At 39.9% G+C, this 22,037-nt stretch overlaps 1 protein-coding gene across 1 annotated transcript in view; it reads left to right on the top strand.

Moving 5' to 3' along the window:
- RIF1 (replication timing regulatory factor 1) overlaps positions 1-21,569 on the top strand; it is a gene marked incomplete at its 5' end in the record, with an annotated part of 38,505 nt that extends 16,936 nt beyond the window's left edge. The window contains 22 exons of the mRNA XM_040603813.1: positions 187-287; positions 705-791; positions 2,384-2,457; positions 2,566-2,746; positions 4,333-4,440; positions 4,683-4,832; positions 6,243-6,342; positions 7,478-7,742; positions 9,500-9,542; positions 9,877-10,079; positions 10,264-10,363; positions 10,739-10,876; positions 11,625-11,767; positions 12,752-12,841; positions 12,931-12,985; positions 14,212-16,959; positions 17,489-17,626; positions 17,899-17,976; positions 18,062-18,177; positions 18,906-19,059; positions 19,349-19,457; positions 20,396-21,569. Of these exons, the coding sequence (XP_040459747.1) occupies positions 187-287; positions 705-791; positions 2,384-2,457; positions 2,566-2,746; positions 4,333-4,440; positions 4,683-4,832; positions 6,243-6,342; positions 7,478-7,742; positions 9,500-9,542; positions 9,877-10,079; positions 10,264-10,363; positions 10,739-10,876; positions 11,625-11,767; positions 12,752-12,841; positions 12,931-12,985; positions 14,212-16,959; positions 17,489-17,626; positions 17,899-17,976; positions 18,062-18,177; positions 18,906-19,059; positions 19,349-19,457; positions 20,396-20,616 (5,402 nt within the window). The remainder of the gene's footprint in view (positions 1-186; positions 288-704; positions 792-2,383; positions 2,458-2,565; positions 2,747-4,332; positions 4,441-4,682; positions 4,833-6,242; positions 6,343-7,477; positions 7,743-9,499; positions 9,543-9,876; positions 10,080-10,263; positions 10,364-10,738; positions 10,877-11,624; positions 11,768-12,751; positions 12,842-12,930; positions 12,986-14,211; positions 16,960-17,488; positions 17,627-17,898; positions 17,977-18,061; positions 18,178-18,905; positions 19,060-19,348; positions 19,458-20,395) is intronic.
- Positions 21,570-22,037: the final 468 nt, after the last annotated feature.

The raw sequence follows: 22,037 nt of genomic DNA, 5'->3' as shown, positions 1-22,037 counted from the left end.
AGTTATTCTGTTTTCCAGAGCAGAGACTTGGTATCCAAATCTATTAAGTATTTGTTATAAGTTTATAAATATACACAGAATATTTTTGATCTTGCGGTACGTTACAGTATAAATATAGAGTTCATAATGATGGTCGGGGTGACCATTACTTTGTTGCTCTCTAACTGTAAATATACTTTATTCTAGAAAATAAGAAAGAAAAGCAAGGATCAGAAATACTGACTATGTTGCTCCAGGCCTTAAAAAACACTGTTAGATCAGCTTCTCTTCCTGCACAGAAAATACTGGTAAGTTCAGCTGGTTTGTCTGTTTTTTTAAAACCTCTTTTCTTTTTGATGGTCTAGATTCTGATTGGTAGCAGCCTTTTGCATCTCACTTACCGAATGGTCTCCTTAAGAGATAACTCTTTTAGTGTAACTGTAAGTTGAGCAGTTTTCATCAGATGGCACAGTGTTGCTTAAGGTTTTCTTTCTTTAAAAGTGTTTCTCAGGTTTAGCAATGATGTTCACAGAACTGGGTACATGGTTCTCCTACTAGAACTTTCTGCTTCAAAGGACACTTACTTTCACAATGGATTTTTTTTTCTTTTTACTAAAGGGAAGCCGTTCATACAATTTTGGTTTTATTTGTAGTGTTAACTTAAAATAGTCGAGCCCACAGGAAAAAAATTATTTACATATGTTTTCTTCTTTTCCCCTACTTAGTCTCTCATCAATATTACTGTTAAGGAATTGCCTCCAAAAGTATTGGGATCACCAGCTTATCAGGTTGCTGATATGGATCTTTTAAATGTAAGTCTGACTTCATTCCAGAACCTTGTCTGTATTTATGCTGAGAGGTGTTAGGATGTCATATTTGCACATACAGAGGACTTTGTGAGTCATGAGATCCAGATCATTCAGGAAGTCATATTGTTTCATGTTCCAGTATGCAGACTTCGTTTCCAGTGCTCATTTCTGGTGAGTAATTTTAACTCTTTAGAACTAAGACTAAGTATGCCGAGCGTACTGTAATAACAAAAGAGGGTTTCTCATGTTCAGGTCAGAATTTAAAATACAGATCACAGGTACTTTGAAGGGAGACTGCATAGTCGAACTGTGTAGTACTGCTTTTATGCTGAAAACTGATGTTTTGGGGAGGTGTTCTAAATTCAACAGGGTGAAGTTCATAAAGGTAGAAAGTGTTACTTCTCAGGAAAAACTAAATGCACAGAAGCAAAGCGGTGAATAGCATGCTAGATAGCGTTATTTCAGATGAAGTTCAGGAGTCATAGTGAACTGCAGCCTGAACTTACTGGCCCCAGTCTACTGCAGAAAAACTGGCGATAATCATTACTAGTGAGAACTACTCTGTTCTGCTTTGGTCCTAACGAGCCCTAACTGGAGTGCTGCACTGTGTCCTCTGTACTGCACTGGAAGGCAGAAACAGGTGGGGTGTGTGTGTTGTGTTTAGAGTGGAGCAGGCTGACTGGGAGCATGCTACCAGTTAGATTTATTAAAAGTTTAAAAGGTTGTTCAGAAACTTAAAATTGGATGATGATCAGCTCTTCTCCTACACCCTCCTGTAGATAGAAGGAACTTGTTTATTTTGCAGCAGTGAAGACGGAGCTTTTTAGCCATTAAAGTAGCTAAACATTTACAGTGTTAGCCGGAGGATTCATAGAATTCATTTAGAGGCTTTTAAAAGCAAATACCTGTGAGGGAAGACCTAAATGTAATAAGAGTAAGCGGATGTTTCGACTTTAGTGAGTTAGTGTAAAACTTTTTCTACCAGAACTGGTTTAGGAGCTCTACTCTCAAAATTCCTATCTTTTCCTCCTCCTCAAGTGTTTTATTTACATTTGGAGGCTTTTTCTGACTTAGGTACAAGAGTCAGAACTTTATTAGGATGGTTGAAGTTGTAATTGGCAGGTATTATATGTATTTTGTTAAATCCTTCAGAGTTAGCAAACCTGAAATACTTGTGGTAGATTTTAACAGAGGTCATCCAAAAGATGTCGTGCTGAAACCCTGAAATAAGCAAATCTCGGGTTGCTCCATCTTTTTCCAGTGGCATTATGTACACCTGCCTGCTTGCATTGCGTGTAATTTCAAGTCAGCAATGACCAAGTGCTATGAAATTTGTAACCTTTTAAACAGAAAAGTTTTTACTTCAGCTATAGTATAATTTGTGTTGTGCTGAAGCATCGGGATCTAGGCGAAGCTTAGATTTTCAGTTTTCTGTCATTTTTATTTCAAAGTGATAGAATTGAAACATTTTGACAACTTTTCATAATTGCAGGTTTCTGGCTTAAGTGTAGTATATAAATACGCATGTCAGTGAGGCAGCCATTTCATTTGATCGATGTATACGTTGTTTTGACCTCTTAAATTTCTCTTACAAGGGAACACCAGCACTGTTCTTAATTCAGCTGCCTTTCCATAATAACCTCTTGGAATGCGGTGTAGCAGATGAGAGGTATGTGGTGGCGCTTGTTTATAACGAATTTCCCATTGAAGATTTCATAGAAGATTTTTTCTAACTTAGCTGAAAAAGGTATCTTACCTGTTTAACTTCTTTCCCTAGATTCTTTGTAATTCTAGAAATGCTTGTGGGCTGTGTTTTGTCTGGGCCTACATCTCCGCTGGCTTTCAGTGAATCTGTGATCTGCATTATTAATCAGAGTGCAAAGGAAGTGGAAAATAAGGAGCATCTTTGGCGAATGTGGAGTATTGTTGTTAATCCGCTAACCGAATGGATTAATCAGGTATAGTGGGTTTTTGTGCTCTTCCCCATCCCCTGCCACCCCCCCACCCCCCGCAAAAAAAACCATAGGAAAACTTAGCGCCGATCTTTTATCTCAATATATTTTTACGAATTATGTGTCCTGAAGTGATAGTAAAATTGAATAAGCCTTGGTAGTATGAGCGAAGCTGGAATGTGTGCAGCATTTTTTAAACAAATCCCTAACTGGAGTATGAACATGTGCAGTGAGGTAGGATGAAGAGCAGTAGTGGAGTAGCGATCCGGAGTGTTGTTTGAAGTGATAGCAGACAGTAAGAATGATCACTCTGAAGTACCAGTGTCCCATACAGTGTTGGGAATGTTCTTATCTCCTTTTAAAAAATGATAAATATGTTTATAGACGTGCTTCAAGCCTTCACTCCTTGACATAGTCTTGCTGCTACAAAGGATGGAAGCCTGCCCTCGAGGACCTGTTAATTTTAAATTCAAAGAGGCTTGTTTATGTGAAAACGTAATAAATATCAAGTTGTGACATTTAGGATGTAGGTAGAACAGTGTTTCTTACTAATGTTAGAGTTCTTGCTTGGAAGTGCTAATGAAAGCCTGGAAACTAATATTCAACAGGTTCTGCAGGTTACTTACTAGAAGGGCATTGACTGACGTAGGAGTTGTTGGACCTCGTGTAGTCCTTGGACCTTAGACTTTATGAAGTCTTAGATTAATCTTTAAATCATTACATCTCAGAATTTATGAAGAAAGTTTTAGGCGGTTGTCCTGGTTTCAGCTGGGATAGAGTTAATTTTCTTCTTGGGAGCTAGTGCAGTGCTGTGGTTGGATTTGGTGTGGGAACAGTGTGGTCGGGGACATCTTGGCTTCTCAGGCCTTGCAGGTTGGAGGGGCAAGGGAAACTGGGAGGGGATGCAGCCAGGACAGCTGCTCTGATCTAGCCAGAGGTGTTCCGTACCGCGGGACATCAAGCTTGGTATACAGACCGAGGGGGCTTCCCAGGCTTGGGGATGGTTGCTCAGGGACTGGCTGGGCATCCATCATCGGGTGGCGAGCAGTTCTATTGTGCGTCGCTGGTTTTCTTCTCTCCCTTCCCTTTGGGGATTTCATTCCTCTCTCCTCCCTCCTTTACACTGTAACTTACTGTTGTTGTTATGTTTCTATTTTATCTCAGTTGTTGAACTCAAACCTTGAGTTTCACATTCCTTTCTGATTCTCCTCTCCACTCCCTTGGGTGAGCGGGGAGTAAGCAAGTGACTGCGTGGCACTTCATTGCTGGCTGGGGTTAAACCATGGCAGTGCTTTTAGTAGGTTGCTGTCATCACTTACTGCAACTGAAATAACTAAAAAGTATGTAAGACATTTTGTACCTGACTGTTTTTATTCTTGGATTTAAATTATTTTGGAAACAGTGCTTTTTATCTTTTTAAGTAGTAGGATCAGCTTGAACTCTTGAAAGAACTGAGAATAGCTAATTTAAAAAGGCCACTGGCAGTTTAGCTTGCATGGATCTTTTGTATAAAGTAAGTGTATTTAGAATAGCTTTGTTTGTCATCTGAATCTTGCAGCTTTGTTAATTAGAAAATTGTTTTCTCATTGCAGACTAATGAAGTAAATCAGGGTGATGCACTGGAACACAACTTCAATGCTGTTTATAGTGCATTGTTGCTACCAGTATTGCACATCTTTCCCGTTCAGGAATTCCCACAGGTAACAGTGAATGTGTAATGTTGATTAGAAACAATGTGGGTTTTATAAAAAAACCTGTGAAGTACTACCAGATAGTCTCAGAGCAGAGTTTGTTGCCAGTACGTATGTACGTTGGACCACTGCTCCAGGGTTGGATTTCTTGAGTTACATAGATTTTTGACAGAAGAAGAAAATTTAAAGCAAGTTTTTCTCTCCATGCACAGACATTGGTATTTATAAACTTTTTCTTTCTGTTGTTAAAGCCAACTATGAAATCCTTGTTGCGCACTTGGTCAGACCTGTATAGAGCATTTGCTCGCTGTGCTGCTCTAGTTGCAACAGCAGAAGAAAACCTATGCTGTGAAGAACTTTGTGCCAAAATAATATCTGGGCTAGAAGGTGAAACTCCAGTAGTGAGTATAAACCAGTGATATTGAACTGTATTAATACTTTAGTGGATATAGTTTAAATTAGATATAAGAACCTCTTGTAAATTCTAATGTAGTACTTTCTATAACTTAGAGACTTTGATAAGCCGTAAAAAAGTTCTTATTTACTAACAGGAGGTGGAGTTGATGTAGAAATGGTTTGGAAGAAGAGAGTGAAAATAATTGCAAACCTAAATAGTAAAATAGTATTTAAGCATTCTTTGCACTTCTCTTGCAAGTAATAATGGCTTAATTAATATCACATCATGGTAAATATGATGTGTCTAGTTGAAATGTGTGTGTGTATATGTAGTAAACTTCAGGATGAATTGACAAATACCACAGAAATGGGCATTTTGATTAGGAAGGAGGGTAGAGTAGCACTGTGGCTTTCAGAGGGCATAACTTGCTGTGTTTCTGACACTGTCAACCTTGTACACTAAAATGTGAATACTAGTAAAGTTTTATAAAAGACAAAGCTTTTGAAAGAGGCTGTCTTTACATTATCTGTCTTGCCTGTTTGCAAGCTACATCGTATGGGGAGATAGAGTGTCTGTAGGTGTCAGTGAACAGTAGCTTTGGAACATAAAATCCTCTGTGCTTCAAAGTTGACTGTCTTGAAAAAAATACTGAAAAAGGAACAAATAAGATGAGAAAGAAACAGGGCATTTGGAACTTTGGAGGATTACATCATTATAACTTACTTTGGATGCTGCTGTGTCCTGATGATAAACTTCAATTTTCAAAAATTAGTAATTATTAAGCAAGCCAAACTTAAACAATTTATAGCTTTGGTATGTAAGTTGTATAGAAATTAAACTTTTTTTGGCTTACCCTATCAATGTTCCTTTTAAAAGCAAGTTTTGTTTATTTAGGAGATATTGTGATGAACTGGGGGGAAAAAACCCACAACCTTGACCCATCTTTTTGTATGTACTAGAAACTGATGATGCTTCCTGAATGTTAATGACAACCTTACTGTTACGCCTACAGTGACTTTTCTGAAAATCAGGCTTTGTACAATAACTGAACTTAACACTGAGATCTGGTAATATGTTTCGCGAGACAGCTAGTACCTTGAACCTTAATACTTTTGATGCATTTTCTTAAACCTAACACCTTCTTACACCTGCCTGTTACTGTTTTGCTTTTTAAAATAGTATATATGCTTATGTCTTATTTGTACAGAATGGGAAGACTCAGTCTTTGGCTTGTGTAAATGTGTGTATTTTAAAATATAATCTTATCTGAGTCTTTCCTGCTAATGCAGACAAATGTCATCCACTTTTAAACTGAAAAAAATGTTTGTGTCGTTGTCCTGAATGGCCAACATGTTTCTCTTTCTGTCACTGTTGCTCTTCTGAGTGTTGCTGATGACTTTTGTTTACTCCTCAGATGTTGTCAATGATGGATGGTCTCACGCATATTGTATCAGTCATGGTTGACTGCATCAACTTTGCACCATATGGTACTAAATACCAGCCAAAAAACAGATGTAAGAAAGTACTTGAATATTGTGGTTTTCTGTGTGTGTCTTCCGGAGTTGCAGATGCAGAAATGATGACTGTAGGATAGTAATGGTCTATAACATACTATTTAAGAACTGAAGGGATTGACAAAAAAAAAAAAAAAAAATCATTAAAAGGCACTAAAAATACCATCCAGTATGAATATTTGACTGTTGGATCTTTTCTGTTTGTTGAGCAGTTACTGCATAGCCTGACGAAATAGATCTGAAATTGATGTAACTCTTGAGGCCACTTGACTTTCAGCTTGACTGCTGGTTTTTGAACTTGTATTTGATGTTTTGGCTATGTTTTCATTTTTGCTTGTGAAATCTACTTTTGCTTTGTTCAGATGTAATCTAAAGCAGCAATGCCTGATTGTAATCCACAATCTAATTATATAATACGTGCCTAAAACTGATGATAAACTGTTAACATTTGCAAGGCTACTGCTCCTGAAGCTGCTTTGCACAAAGTGGTTGAGAATAGATTTAACAGAAATTGAAAGGTTATTGTATGTAAAAAGTTCTTTGTTTTGTTTCCTACTGCCATTTACAACTACTAAAGCTGAAGAAATAATTTAAGAGTAACGTAGTTCAGTGTAATACTCAAAGTATTTATAATTTCTCTGCCCCATATGAATTTTTTATAGTAGTAAGACATTGTGTTGGACTGCTGAAAGAAGGAAATGCTTTAATTGGAAATGTTGATGAGGAAAAACGGGATGGAAATTTTGCTTACAAATAAACTAATAAAACATACTTCCCCTTCCCTCCTCCTCCTCAGCTGTTCCAGGATCGATGCATATCAGCTAGTCTTTGTAGAGTGGTTGCTGCCTCTCTGCAAGTAGGCATTAAAGATACTTAAAAGCATAATAATTTGTGTGACCAACCATAAATTTAAGTAAGAGGAATAGGAATCATCTGCAGTGATATGATAATATGCATTAACAACTGTATGTCTTCTAGTAGGTCTGGTTTTAAACTGTTTGTATGTAGGTATAGTTTGGGAATCAAAGTTCTGTTTGTCATGTAGAGAAAAAGTTGAAATGTGTTTTGTTGTAATGCAAGTTGGTTAGATAGGAAAAAAGCTAATACTTTTTTTTTTTTTTTTTTTTAAAATTAGCTCCACAGACGCCTACAGATTGGTCTAAGAAGAAAAAGGAACCCCTTGGAAAGCTTGCTTCTCTATTTAAACTCCTGGTGATGTTACTAAACTCTTTCCATGTGTTCAGTTCCAAAGAAATCTGTTCAGAAACATTGGTCTCTGTTGGTCCTTCAATTATTACTATTCTTCACAACATCATCAGCCACGTTTCATTGCCTTCAGTGATTGGGACTATGTTTGCAATTTTTTCAAAACCCCTGGCAGTGTTTTATGAAAAAACAAAGTGAGTATTTTAAGAATGGTTGGAAAAACTGGATTCATTGTATTGCTGCATATTGGTGAAATTTTGTGTGGTCTGTAGCAAGCAGCGTATCTGAATATAGCTTGGGAGTTTTCAGAGCTTTGTCACTGATATGCTAAGAACTTTAAGCTTCTGCCAAGTCTCTTGCCTTTGAGAGCACCGTGTATTTTACTAGTTTCAGCCTAGCTAGTAGCTGCTGTGTTTGTAGTGCACCCAAACATCACAGAAAGAATGTAGAGGTCTGTGAGGCAGTCGCTGAGGACTCGCTGTTAACTACAATTGCTGCATAAAAACTGAGGGGCTGGGACTGTTCTAAGGAATGGCCTGAGTGGTGCTTCACAGGCGTGTCACCTTAGAGCCCTGCCCTCCAGTGAGCTTCAGCACAGTTCAGAAAAACCACACATGAGCAGCAGTCTCCACTGTAATGCTTTTCTTTAGAAAGAAAACTAAACCTACCTAGTCATACGCAAAAGGAAGCCTACAGGACTTCTGAAAGCTTGGTATTTTAAATTGGTGTCTCTTTAGAGTGACTGTATTGTCATCTCTGTAAGGCTAAAGTGTTTGGTTTCTACTTGCTGTTTATTTTCACTGCAGTGAGGAAATCTATTAACTGTAATTTGCTTTCTAGTGGGTAGGAACTGTGTAACGTTTTGTAGGAAATAAATCATAATTGCTTGGCATGCACTAAAGTTCTGGAAGTTTTTGAGCAGAAGGAAGCACTGAGAAATACTTGTTTGTTGCTCTGGACTTTCTGTTTTTTCATATGGCTTTGCTTTTTTATTTTTTAATTGTTGTAAGCTTCCCAGGACATGATGGAATTGGGAGGGCCTTGGTGGGAGGGGCTGGCAGAGGTTTGTCTCTGATGTGTTGATGCAAGAGATGTATGCTTTGCTGAGGGTAAGGAGAAGAATTGAGTACAGCTCTGAGTGTTTGGCAGGAGGGGGGTAGGACAGGATGCTGCCAGTGAGCCTGTAGGTGTCTTCTTAAAGCTTTTACTGAAAGTTGAAGCAGGACTGTTACCACTAAACTAAAATTCATCAGGAGTCCCTGTCTCGGAGGCAAGAATCCACTTGTTCCTGTGTAAGATTGAGTTGAATGCCACCTCTCTCCATCTCCCATCTCATCTGCCTTTGTTTGAGTATTGTCTTTCTTAGAAGAACTCGTTAAAAGGGAGAAGTGACTGTTTGGATATCTAGTTTTGGAGGAAGGCATGTGCAGGCGAGTGTAAGTTTAGGAACCTATTCTGGTTGGAGGTCACAGTCTTATAAAATTAATTACTAAATGCAGTTTTCTTGCATTTTTCAGGATGGTGAACCTAGGGATTCGTTTCCATGAAATTACTCAATTTAGGTGGTACTTTGGCTTTTTAATGCAGATATTTATGGGGCCTGGGAAGTGTGTTTGAGGAGAGGGTTAAGAGCAACACAAAGAAGGCAGTTAGAAGTTACTTCATAAGAAAACCTTTAATTTTTAAGTTTGTACTAATTAATACCGATCTTTCCTTTAGTTTCTCTTAAAGTTAGTGTATAAGTATCAGTGGGTTAAAGGATAAGCTTACTTGAAAGTATTTACATCAGGAGATCTTTCAATCACCCGGCAGGAGGCTAGTTTCACAACATTATTTCATCAAGTTGTATGCTAAAAACTAGTGTGCAGGGCTGGGGTGCATTATGTGTTTAATTCTTACGCTTGGGATAAGTGAGGCAGCAAAATATAACTTTTTTTGTTTGTTTTGGCAGGCTTGCTGATGTATCTAAAGTATACAGTAATCTTAACAACAAGGTAAATTTGCCAGAGAAATAGCTGGGGTTTGGGAAAACGTGCGACACTGGAGTTTTGCCATTCGTCCTGTATTCTAAAAAGAAAAATAATAAAAAATGTAATGAAGGTAGAAGTTTAATTTTCAAATGATTTATTTTTTTACTAAAAATGCAGCTGAGGGGAGGACCACTAAGTTTAGCCATTAGACTTTTTGTGTGGTGTGGCGTGGCGTTTAAACTTGTTTATTCACGCCATACTATTCTATGGGATAATAATGTTTTAAATGATTTAAACTTTTAAGTATGAGCAATATTTGAATTAAGCAAAGAAACCTATTGTTTCTTCTCTCCCTCAGCTTGAAAAACTGCTGGCCAAGATAATCCTGTGTTTAGAGTCTCACTGCACGGGCTCTTACGACAGTGAACTGCTAGAGCAGCTTTCTCCGTTGCTTTGTGTAATATTTCAGCATAAGAGCAAACAGATCCGCAACCAGTGCGCCCAGTTCTGGAACGCGACATTTGCTAAGACAACGTCATTAACATATCCTGAAGAGTTAAAGTAAGATACATGGGGGTTTTGTGTTGATATATTTTTAAAGGAAGAGATCTCGGGTTAGGTACAAGTGATTGGCATTGTTCTGGTTGCCATTTATATTCTGCTTTTTGTGCAAGCTGAGTTATCTGCTGGTCTTGTTGTGTACCATCCCCACCCCGTAAGATTAAACTTCTTTTTTGTTGAGCAGATCTGTGTTGAGGCAGGCCAAAAAGAAAATTCCACTCCTGCTGCCTGGTTTTGAAAGCCTTGAGATAGCTGAAGAATACAGTGGCCCATTCTCCGATACGGTAAATACTTTGTTGCCCCCGGCGGGTGCTCCATTGTGTGTAACTTCATGGGAATTGTTCAGAAGGTAGTGGCAGGGTCAGGTCTGGTTGTTGCTCTGACTGGCCTGCACTTTCTTCGTGTTTGGAATGATAAACTGTGCGGGGTGGGTAACCACTGTTTAAAAGGCTGAGCTGGTTCTTAACAGTTTATGCATTTTAAATTGTGGGTTCTACTACGTTGTTTGAAACGTGGGGGTTTTTTAAGTTGTCCTCTGTAATTTAGAGGAAAGTGGGAGTGTGGAACAATGTAGTTATAAAAATTAATGCACCTCAGGATGGGTTTGTGAGCTTGGAGCTTCTTCATACACTGCATTCAGTGTATTTTTATTTGAATAGGTGGAAAATTCACAGCTGGATGCGAAGATAAGTGGAATGGAAGTTAAGTTGAGTCAAAAACGAGACTCTATATTGGCACAGACAAGTGAACTGAAAAATGAAGACAAGTCCAGTGATACGCAAGTGACACCTGCAAAGGTAAGGTGTTTACAGAGAGCTGTGATAGAATCGGATCCATTACATTCTGCAGCAGGACACCTAGTATGCGGCTGTAAATTCTCAGCAAAGATCAGTCACTTTTGCGATGCTGAAATACTTTTCTTTCAGACTTACATGATATAGCACACTTTAATTCATTTTTCCTGTTTAAATTCTCTGTGAAGTTTATGGATTGCTGAATTTTAAGGAGGGATTATGGAGGGCTACTTGATGGATGGGGAGGAGTGGCAACCAGGTACAGAATTGTCACCTCAGTCTGGTTGCAGGTTGTGACAGATTCAGGTTTTGAGGTGGATCTTGGTTTTGGTAGCCCTGTGCTGCGTGCTGCAGCTCTGTCACCTGCGCTAGGGAGAGAAGGGTGTGGTGTTCTTAAGGAATCACTGATTTAGTAAACAGCAGTAAATAATAACCCTCACATATATTTAGGTTCCTTCAGCTGTTACAGGCTTTGAACTTGAAGATGCTAAAGGAAGTGTGGAAGCCTGTGTAAGGGCACAGAGGAGGGGTTCCAGAACCTCCTAGGTGGTAGTGTTGGAGGGGGGAACCACCCATGAAGAAAATCAGCACCTACTGAGGGATTTGTGGCAATTAATACACTCGAAAAGCTGCAGTTATTTGAGAACTGTTCCATTTAGGGTGACTGCATCAGAAATACGAAAAACACTTTCAATTATTTTGTTTTGTTTCTTACCCAGTTTTTCTTTTTTTTTTTTTTTCTTTTCTGTAGTTGAAACGAGAACGTTCATCTTCGAAGACTAAAACTGAGATACCTTTGGAAGAGGAGAAATCTGTTGATTTTGTGTTTATTCCTCCAGAAACAAAAGCAAGAATATTGACGGAACATCAAAAAGAAGTGCTTAGGTCAAAGAGGTCTGTAACTTAGCGCAATTTGAATCTAGATGTGAAATGTCATTACACTAAGTCTGTCAAATTGACAGAACTTCAATTCCTGTATCGTGGACTACTATAAGTAATGAAGTCTTACTCTACCATGCAAGTTATAAAGTTTAAAGCTAACAAAGTTCCTTTCTTTACTGTTTTAAAGCAACCAACTTACTCTCTGACCTGCATTCTGTTTTGATTAAATATACTCCCTGCTACCCGTTTGGAGTTTGGTAATTTGGAGTTCGCGTTTTTGCTTCATGACTCTCACTTGCAATGTGATATGTAATATGTCATTTTTCTGAAATCATTGCAATGAAAGGGGTTTTGTTTCACCTCATGTGAAGGGGGAAGGCTTCTAAATTTGAAAAGAAGTCTTATGTCAGCACCATATTAAAAGTTAGAATATGCCCAAGGCTTGTTTTAATTGCAAGGTCAGGTGGCAAAACCAGGGTAAGCAAAATTTTTGTATGAGGGCAGTTGACAGGAACTCCATTGGATTATATAGTTAGCATCTGTCAGTGAATTCTTTGCAAAGTGGGATCCCAATCACATCTATCTTTCTCCCCATCCCCCCCCAAGCATGTTTGAAGTGAAAAAAAGTTTAATGCAACTGAAAATAGTGGTCTTGAAATAAGGAGATAAATAATGATCTGCCTCCACTTTGCTGTGCCACATGGAATCTGAGGTTGTTGCAGCCACTTGAAATACTTGTCTTTTCTGCCCAGAACGGGGAGCGGAGCGTGTGGTCACACAGGCCCCTGGTACTTCGTAAGCACTGCCCTGCTTCTTGTGTGGCAGTGCCTACTTGGGCACGTGTTGTGGTTTGAGTAGTCTTGAGAGTCTGGAAGTTCAGTCTGCTTCAAAGAACCACCCACAATGTTGTGATTAATGCATTGCACCACCCCACCACCCTATCCTTTTTTTTTTTTTTTTTTTTTTTGTGAAAAACCATTTCTGGTTTTGTTTCAGAGTTGATATTCCTGCTATGTACAACAATTTGGATGCATCACAAGATAGTACCTCATTTTCTCAGTATACCCAAAGCCAGGAAGATTCTTTGTAAGTAAAGGCGGCCAGTATATCAGTGCATATGTTAAAGGTGTCCCCCTTTTCTGTAACACTTCTAATTTAACTGATTTCTGTTCCAGGGAAAAAGAACCTTCAATAGAAAATGCAAAAGAAGATGTTAAAAACAAGCCTCAGGTAATTTCTCATTGTCTAGTAGTAATCAAGATGCCAGAATTATAACCATACTGGTGATGTCACCTTCACGTTAGTGGCTCTGGTAATTAACGGCAAAACCCTTTGATTACTGGCTACGATATTGATTAGGAAAAAACCAACAAATGCAAATGTGTTGGCTCACAGGAATAATTTCCTTTCCCTGTATTGATTAACCTGGAAGACTCTTGAGAATATCTTTTTCTTGGGCTTCCTCTATTTTTTCCACATCTGAATAATACTGACAGAGGCTCCATGACTATGGAATACACTGATGGCTTTTGTGGTTTGCATTTCATTCTCATCACCAGATACGAATTTATTAGTGCTGTAGTGTTCTTTGTGCTGTGTTCTTCTTTATATAATTTACACTAGAAAGGGCCCATCATTAAGCATGTTGACCTAATTTTGAAAATGGGAGGATTTATATAATTAATTTTTAGTGTGGATGCATTTAAGTTTTGTTATACAGCTACAGGTATTACAGGGACTTAAGGATCAGGCACATGTATTCACTACCACTGACTAATATTTTACTGGGGTAACAATACCCTAAAAGTTGTAGCACAGATTTACTGTGACTTGCTATGGTGCTATTCTAAGAATTTTTGAATTGCCTAACTTTATGTTAGAAATTACAACCTATTCTTTGATTTTTTTCCCCCTGCTAGCAGATGCATTAGGTATGCATCATGATTTTCTGGAACTTTTTTCACTTTTTTTCAAAAGTCTCAATGTTGATTTCTATATTGCTGTAGTGGACTGTGCTTTTAAACAGTCTGGCTGTGTTTCCACGTTCTGAACTGCTTTTGGATGAAGCTGTAAGGGCTTGAGCTGGATTAAATAGTAGATTTAGGATTTACAATTCTTTTTTTCTTCACAAAATAGAGTTCTGTTCGCTTTTGTAGACAAGTTGGCTGAACAGCTAGCTTGATCAACTGTAGTGCCAAACAGGCAGTAGGTAAAATACAGAAGATTTTCTTTAGATAGTAGTAGGTTTTTTGCAGTTCTTCAGGTTTGGGATTAAATGGCTTTACATTTTTTTTTTTTATTATTTAATAACTACTGATTGACAGAGTAAAATAATTTGTAGGAAGGGTGGCTTGAAAAACCTTGTGGGATGTGTTTTCTATTCTACCAGAGCTACTCCTTTTATATTCTGTTTATAGCAAAACTACAGTATTTTGCTGTTCCTATTTTTGGGACAGGAAGAAGATGGAAAGAGTGAAGGATGGACCGACAAACCAGATCATCCTCTTGACGATGCCGCCTGTGTGAAAAAGTCATCTGTTACTCACATAGAGGAGAGCTCAACTTTAAATAGTGAGGGAGAGGCAAAAGAGGATACAGCTAACGTGATTCCAGAGGAGCCATCGGTTGGAGAGGGATTAGAAAAAAGTACTGTGGAAACAGCATCAAAGGAACCCTTAGTAGTGAACGAAAACACTTCAAACGTCAGCAGCAGTTCAACTTCAAGTGGCATAATTTCTGGAACACCGCCATCTGCAAGCCGACGGCAGTCTTTTATCATTTTGGAGAAATTTGGTAGCTCAGAGAACAGACCCTTTAGCCTTTCAGCATTAAACAGTTTATCAGCGACGCCTGGAAATGCTTCTGTGGTAGCTAAACCAGAAAATACAAATGTATGCAAGACCAGTACTAAACCAGAAAAGTCTGGAGAAGAAAATAAAAAGCCTTCGAAATCAGAGTCTGAACAAATATTTACTGCGATCCGAAGGCTAACTCGCAGGCAGACTAAAATGGAGCACAAAGGCAATATGCAATCCAAGCTTTTAGTTAGGTCAGACCAAGAGAAAAGCGTACAAGAGTCTTCTGCTACCAACAGTACGGAAAATAGTTCTGAACAGTCTCCTACAGTAGAAGACATAGAATACCTTCTCCTTTCTCATTCCCAAACTCTCTATTCCACAGAAGTAGAAATTAAAAAAATTGAAAATGCGGTAGCAGAAATGGAAGCAGAGCAGGCATTAGATACAGATTCTAAAGAAAATACGCCCCCAGAGGGGACTGTGTCATCGGACCAGGTAACAGGCAATGATAGTCAGGTTCCACCTGTGACTCCTAATCAGAAAATACTAAGACGTTCTTCAAGACGACGGTCAGAAACTGTGGAAGGTATGGGAGGTAGTCAGGATAAGGATAAGGAGGATGGCCACCAAAAGAAAGACAGGCATAAGGAAGATGAAAAATCTGGGCAAAAGAAGGTGCCGCAGACTAAGGATGATGGATCGCAAAAGCAGAAAGCAGTTTCTGGGAAAACTACAGAAAGTACAAATAAAGAAAGCGGCCCTCTTGAGAGAGCTGCTGCAGAGGACGTAAGCTCAAAGGGGTCTCCTGCTTCAGGGGACTTTGATGAGGAAGCAAACAGAAGTGCTAGGAGATCAGAAGGTAGCTTGAATACTGACACAGAAAGTCAAGACTGTAGCTCAAGTACAGGAGGTCAGAAGAAGATTGAGCGCCCGCGATACCACACCAGAAGAGCTTCACAAGGATTGCTTGCCAGCATAGAAAATTCAGAGTGTGATGGCTCTGATGCCAAGGAGGAAAGCACAAGGAAGAAAAGATATGCAAAAGTGAAAAATAGAGTTGAGTCTTCTGAAAGTAAACTGAAAGATACACAGCTAGGAAGCCATAGCCATGAGGCGTCTTCCCAAGGAAATGTAACGAAGGCTCTGTTGGAAACAAGTAAAGTGAGCCAAGAAGTCAGCACAGATGCTGTAGTGACATCTGAAGCCTGTGGCCTAAAAAATGAAGTAATTCCTACAGATGCTAACAAAGCTGTGGGATCTCCCGGCTCACAGGATTCACCTGATGCACAGAATGCAAATGTGGAACAAAACAAAAGCAACACGTCGGTGGAATCATTCACCATTTCGTGTGTATCTGATCAAGATATGAAAGCAGCAGAGGAAGATGTAGATGGTGAGAAGCAAACAAACATAGACTGTTGTCAGGCTGTTGTGTGTGAAGGTGTACCAGGGGCAAATGCTGCAGGGAGTGATCTTCCCCCTCAGCAAGTACCCGTGTGTCACCACAAAAAAACCAAAAGACAGAAGAGGTTAAGGAACAACTGTAATCTCTGCTGTAAAAAGCAAAAGCAGCAACTCAGGTCGTTCAGTGAATCAAAGAATCATGAACTGAGTGAGCCCCAAACCACCCCAGCTGAGACGTCTGTAAATACACCAGAGATGGCGGGTAAATCAAATTTGGACGAGAGCTTGTGTATGGTCCCTTGTGCAATGAGCACTCCATTGCATCCTGCTCAGGCACCCAGCACATCGGGTGTGGAAGGAGAGAGAACAACTGAAGATAACCAGCCAGGAAAGAGTGTTGGAGTAGAGGAGAATCTAGAGAATCTAGAGCATATAGCAGGTGAAATAACTGGCTCTGTAGTGGAAGAAGAACCTGCCGTTCAGAATGACCAAACTGAAGACTGTCCGTTGGAGCGTGTTTCGGATGAGCCCAGTGACGGCTGCCTGGCTGCAGGGAGTCAGAGCGAAGAACCAGCAGCTACAGAAAAAGAAGAAATAAGTCAGAATGGACAACTGGAAGAGATACCCGAGGCAGTGATTGTCAGCGAACCTGAGCAAGAACAGATGAATGAATTAGAAAGTAATTGGGATGATAAACCAGCAGCTGAGAATACTGTAGGGGAAACTTGCATTAATCAAGTTAAAGAGGTGAAAGAGGAATTAGTAGAAACTGAAATAATGATGCCTGAAAACGTGGCCTTGGACAGAGAAGAGGCAGTAGAAAATCATGGTGTGGATTCACCTCAGAAGCTGGAAGGTGATTCTTTGGTGTTGGTTAATGAAAGCCCTAATGGTACGCAGACACGCTGCATGTGGTCTCCTTCAGCTTCTCCATCCACTAGTATTTTGAAGAGAGGTATAAAAAGAAATCAAGATGATGAATCCCTGTCACCTGTGAATAAGGTACTGCAGTGCGATTCATTATGTGATACGATTAATTTGGTTCATTACTGGGATATGTAACTGTCTGTAGTGTAATGAGTTCCAAATATGCTGAATTTATTGACTTGTTTTTTTAATTTTAAACAATCCTGCTGAAGGTGAAGACTTAACAGACTTCTTTTGGGGAGGTGCAAGCACTGACAAGGCTTGCGTTATCGGCATGTCATTCGGGTGGGGAGTTTTTATTGAAGTGGAGCGCCAAAGTCTCATCTGCTGCCAGGGTTGCAGCGCAGCAGATGTTGCTGCAAAGCCACCGTATGCAGAGCCAGGGCCTTAGCCCTAGGTTTTGAGCAGCTTTTTACAAAATGTGTTTAAAGTTTCCTTTAGCAGCAAGGAGGCCGTGCTTTCTGTCCTTGGGTGAAACGTCTGTGTCATTTGAGGACTGTAATGAATTTATTTCCAACTGAGCTGTTTTGTCTCCTCAGACTTCCTTCACCAGAGTGTGGTGGTTTGAGTTCTTACTATAAAAACTAATTCTTTCTCAAAACAGATTCGTCGAGTGTCTTTTGCAAATCCAATTTATCGAGAAGGACTGGCAGATGACATAGATAGGAGAAGTCCTGTCATTAGATCCCATTCTTCACCATCTTCCCGAAGTCTTAAAATTTTATCTAATGTTCAGGCTAAGGTAAATTCTGTTACGTATATTCCGTATGTTGCGAGTACTCACATTTCTCATTTATTATAGGTAATGTTGCTTTAGTGTAGATTCATAGTCATTTGCAAATAGTTGTAAGCAGAGAATTGCTAAGTGTAAGAAACAGTTGTAACTGGTTTATTAGCCTGATTCATTCTGTTACTCTATGAAGACAAATGTGCTCTGAGATCTAGGTAGCTAAATAGTATGATTAACCAAATTCCTACAATCCTGAGAAACATATTTTGTCTTTTTCTATCCAGAATATTACCACTCCGACCAAAGGATGTCTATCTCCAGGATCTCGCAACACTAAATTTAAGAGCTCAAAGAAGTGTTTAGTAAGAACTGCTTTGGTTCATGTATTTTTCTTATTTTTTCCTGTATTCAGTTGTGTGATAGTTTAATAATTTTTCTGTATTCAAGATAACGGAAATGGCTATGGAATCGGTGCCTTGCCCTACAGAATGCATGTATCCTGCCTTAGCTGGCTGCAAAGCACCAGTTGAGGTGATTTTACCTCAGATTACATCAAACATATGGTAAGTGGATTGCTGCTTTAAAGAGGCCGTTTTAACAGGAAACAAATACTCACTGAACCTACAAAACCAAATTTTCTGATGCAAAATGTGATGAGTTAGAGACACCTTTTGCCAAATTGTTTTTAAAAGGAGGGAGGTTGGTTTGATGGGGGGGAGAGGTAACTACTTTGTAATGACTCATGTTGTCTTTTTTGTAAGACAATGAAAAGCTTGTGCCCAGGAGCGTGGGCGGTGTGCTCTGTGCTCCATTTCTGCGTGGCAGAGGCTTTTCTTAATGCTTGGTGACAAGCAGTTGGGGCTTTCTGTGAAAGGTGAAGGCGCCTTTCTATTGAAGGTGAACTGGGATTTTGAAAAAAATGAACATTTCAAGTACAAAGGCTGGGTGCTGAGCTAGTTCAGTTTTCGATCTGAATTTTGATAACCTGTCGCAACAAACCGTAGCAGTGTAGTAGGAGCTTCTCAGAATGGCCTTTTGCAGTGTGCTCAGCTCCTCTTCTTCCACTCACACCACATACGAGTGGCCTTTCGAATGCCACTCTGATGGCTCTAGGATGAACTGCAGAGAGGTCTGCTTACGCAGATAGAATGTAATGTGTATTTTGTTTTTTCCTTCGCTTGTGTGCATGTGAATGGGCGTTCATGTAAGATTTCTATGTGCTCCACTGTGCCAGGCAGAAAAGACGTGAATTCTGGCACTAAACCCCATTTTTCTTTCTCCCCTGCTGCAGCGCCAGGGGCTTGGGGCAGCTCATTCGAGCAAGGAACATTAAGACAGTGGGTGATCTGAGTACTTTGACAGCATCAGAAGTCAAAACTCTTCCCATCCGCTCTCCGAAAGTTTCCAACGTTAAAAAAGCTCTTAAAGGATATCATGGGCAACAGGTAATGTTTCATTTTAGTACCTCAAAAGCCAGTGTTAGCCTAATGAACTGCTAACATCTGTGATGAGGAGTAATGGGGGGGAGAATACATTAGAGAAAGCACTTAGAGCATGATCTCTACCTGTCACAGTAACGTGGGGAATTCAAGGTTCAGGTGACTTAGTTACAGTATTATTAATGGGAATAATGATTGTATTTATGATGAGGTTAAAACGTGTCCCACCATATAATCTTAATTTTTTTTTTCTCTCTGGTAATGCATGTCTTGTTCTCTCCTAAAAAACCTTCAGGTAAGATCTCGAGGATTTGAGGAAATAGAAGCACTTGAAGATGCAGAAAAGCCCATGAATAATGTAGAGGATAAACCTCTTCCTGTAGAGGAAGAAAAATTTGCAACAGGTAACCTATTGCCAGCTTTTTGCTTAGGCTGTGGCTGTCTCTGCTGTGTGGTGCTTTCATTCTCTCCTAATGGGAACACTTGATTTTTTTTTTTTTTTTTTTTTGAGAGTGTTAATAGCTACCTTCGGCACATCAGCCGGGTGCTTGACTCTAGCCGCTTTATGAAGCCCTATAGCAATGGCTTTCTAGAACTTTTCTGTTGTATATTTTGAGGGAGAGATGCTGGTTTTCACTAAATGAGCTTGCATAAACATGCAAAGAGCAAATTGAGTGGGGCTCTAAGTACTTAATTCTCTGAATCTCGGCCAGGTATGTCTCCTGGGCTGTTTAATACCGCAGCAAGTGCTGTGGCTCTGGGCGTGCACGGGAACAGGCAAGGTGGAGCGGGGTTAGTTCAGCGGTGCCTCATCCTGAGGGGGTGGGCAGGAGAGGGACAATTCCCTGGATCCCTGTTTGGGATGTAGGTGCCTAGACTTTTATTTGCATTCCCCCGTGCGCTTTTGGAGTTTGGCCTGATGGCTCAAACAGAGGGATCCGTCTGTGTTCTTCCTATGAGATCCTTGAAGTGTTGGGTTAACTGGAGAACGAAGAACTGGGCAGTACCTTCTCTGCAGCTGTCCACCTAAAGGTTGGGCTTTGGGGAAGCATGTCTTGAGGGACACTGGCAGGATCTGAATAGGATCAAATACTTTTGTTTCTGTCCTTAGTTTCATTATATTTGGTCATGATTGTACAATAAAAGTCACCTTAAAGACGGGTAGCACGGAGTTGGGAGGGCTGCCCTTGTCAGCAGCTCTCATGTTGTGTGAAACAAATACTTCGTACTCAAATATGTTCCTTTGTACAAAAGAAGCTGTAACGTTCCACGGCAGTGTAATTGTGCTTAGATTTGAATCCAGACATGCAGACAGTGCTGCCCTGCTTCCCTTCCTTTCCAGATTTCATTGAGCCAGTTGTTACGAATACAGATGACCAGCCCCCAGCAGATCTTCTGAGCCAGATTGATGCGCTCGCTGCTCAGCTGACCTCCGAAGATCTTCACGGCTACTCAGGAAGCCAGCTTTTTGAGATGCAAGAAAAACTTGTCAGCATGACAAACTGTATCATGAAAAACCTGCAGTCCCGCTGGAAATCGCCTCCCCATGAAAGTTCTGATTAGTTGTTTATCCTTTCTAAGTAAGGAGAATTTCGTTACAGTTTTCCCCAAAACCTGCTTTTCTTGCTAGTGAATTACTTTTTAAACTGCATAAACTGTAGAAGATTTTTTTTAACACTTATATGACCAAAATGTATCATGTTTGGGATTTGTTGGTTTGTTTTTTTTCCCTTGGGTTTGTTTTGTTGTTCTTATTTGCAGGATCACTTACTCCCCGATAGATGTATTTGTATTGTATTGCTATGCATATTTCTTTCAGGTCATGAAAGAAAACTTGATAAAAGTTGTGCAATAGCAAAGATGTGAAACCAAACCAACATAGTTAAATTATTTTTTCAAATTTGAAGTGTTCTTACTGCTGCAAACTCTTTAGTATTTGGTAAGAGATCGATCTCACGGCTCTGTGCGTCTGCTGCCCCTGTTTCTCTGCTTTTAAGCTGCTGAAACCTCTGACAGGCAGTGGCTCTCCCCTCAGCACCGTTTTATACAGAGATAAACTGAGCTTAATTTCTTTACGGCAGCAACAGCCCAGCAACCTGGTATTTTGACAACGTGGATGACATCTATTTTTGCATGTATTTTTGTAAGAATTGCACAAAGAAGCGGGTAACGGGATGTACCCTTACAGGCAGAAGACTGCAGAACTTCTCAGGCTTTTCCCTGTGTTTGTTGTTGGCAGCAGTTCTTCTGTGGAGGAGACTCTCTTTGGAGAAATGAATGGATTTGACAAGAGCCCTTTGTATATTATGTACAGACTTATCACAGTAAATTTTGGTTAATAATTTATGATTTTGACTTTTAATTGCATGGAATGCATTGCTGCTTCTCGGAGACCTTCAGAGAGAGTTCTTGGGTTTTACTCTGGGAATCTTAATTTGTATGTATTGTACTGTAGCTATCACATTTTGATTTTAGAACTTAAATGCAGACAAATAAAACAGCAGATAGTTCCCAAACATGTTAGTGTGACCGTGGTTTGGGGTTTGGTTTTCTTTTTTCCCCCTTCAGATCTGTCCAGCTCTAACCTCAGCATTGGTTTGGATCCACCAGGCTGGGAAGACCTTGCAGGGTCATCGCTGCTGCCTTGAGACAGGAGCAGCCCCTGAAGGAGGTGGTGGTGTCTTGGCAGCAAGGCGCCGGGGAGCCTTTGCCCTGTTCACGTGTCTCATGAAGAAAGTGACCGGGACAAAGAGGTGTCTCACAGCTGTAATGTGAACAGTGCCAGTGATGAGTTGTCTGTAGATTTTCTTGCTTTCCTGAAAATGTTATTTTGGTTCCAAATCTGCCGCCTTAGCCTTGTTCAACTCTTGCATCCAGTGACCTGTACAGATAAGGATGTTCCGTACGCACCTTGAAAGGGCGCTAATTAGCATCTTGGTCTAACCAACACCCACCCCTCAGTGCTGGCAGCCTGCGCCAAGGAC

The sequence above is a fragment of the Falco naumanni genome, chromosome 8, assembly GCF_017639655.2.
Source record: "Falco naumanni isolate bFalNau1 chromosome 8, bFalNau1.pat, whole genome shotgun sequence".
Taxonomy (NCBI): Eukaryota; Metazoa; Chordata; class Aves; order Falconiformes; family Falconidae; genus Falco; species Falco naumanni.
The sequence above is the reverse complement of the archived record's forward strand: the minus strand, read 5'-3'. Positions and strand labels throughout refer to the sequence as shown.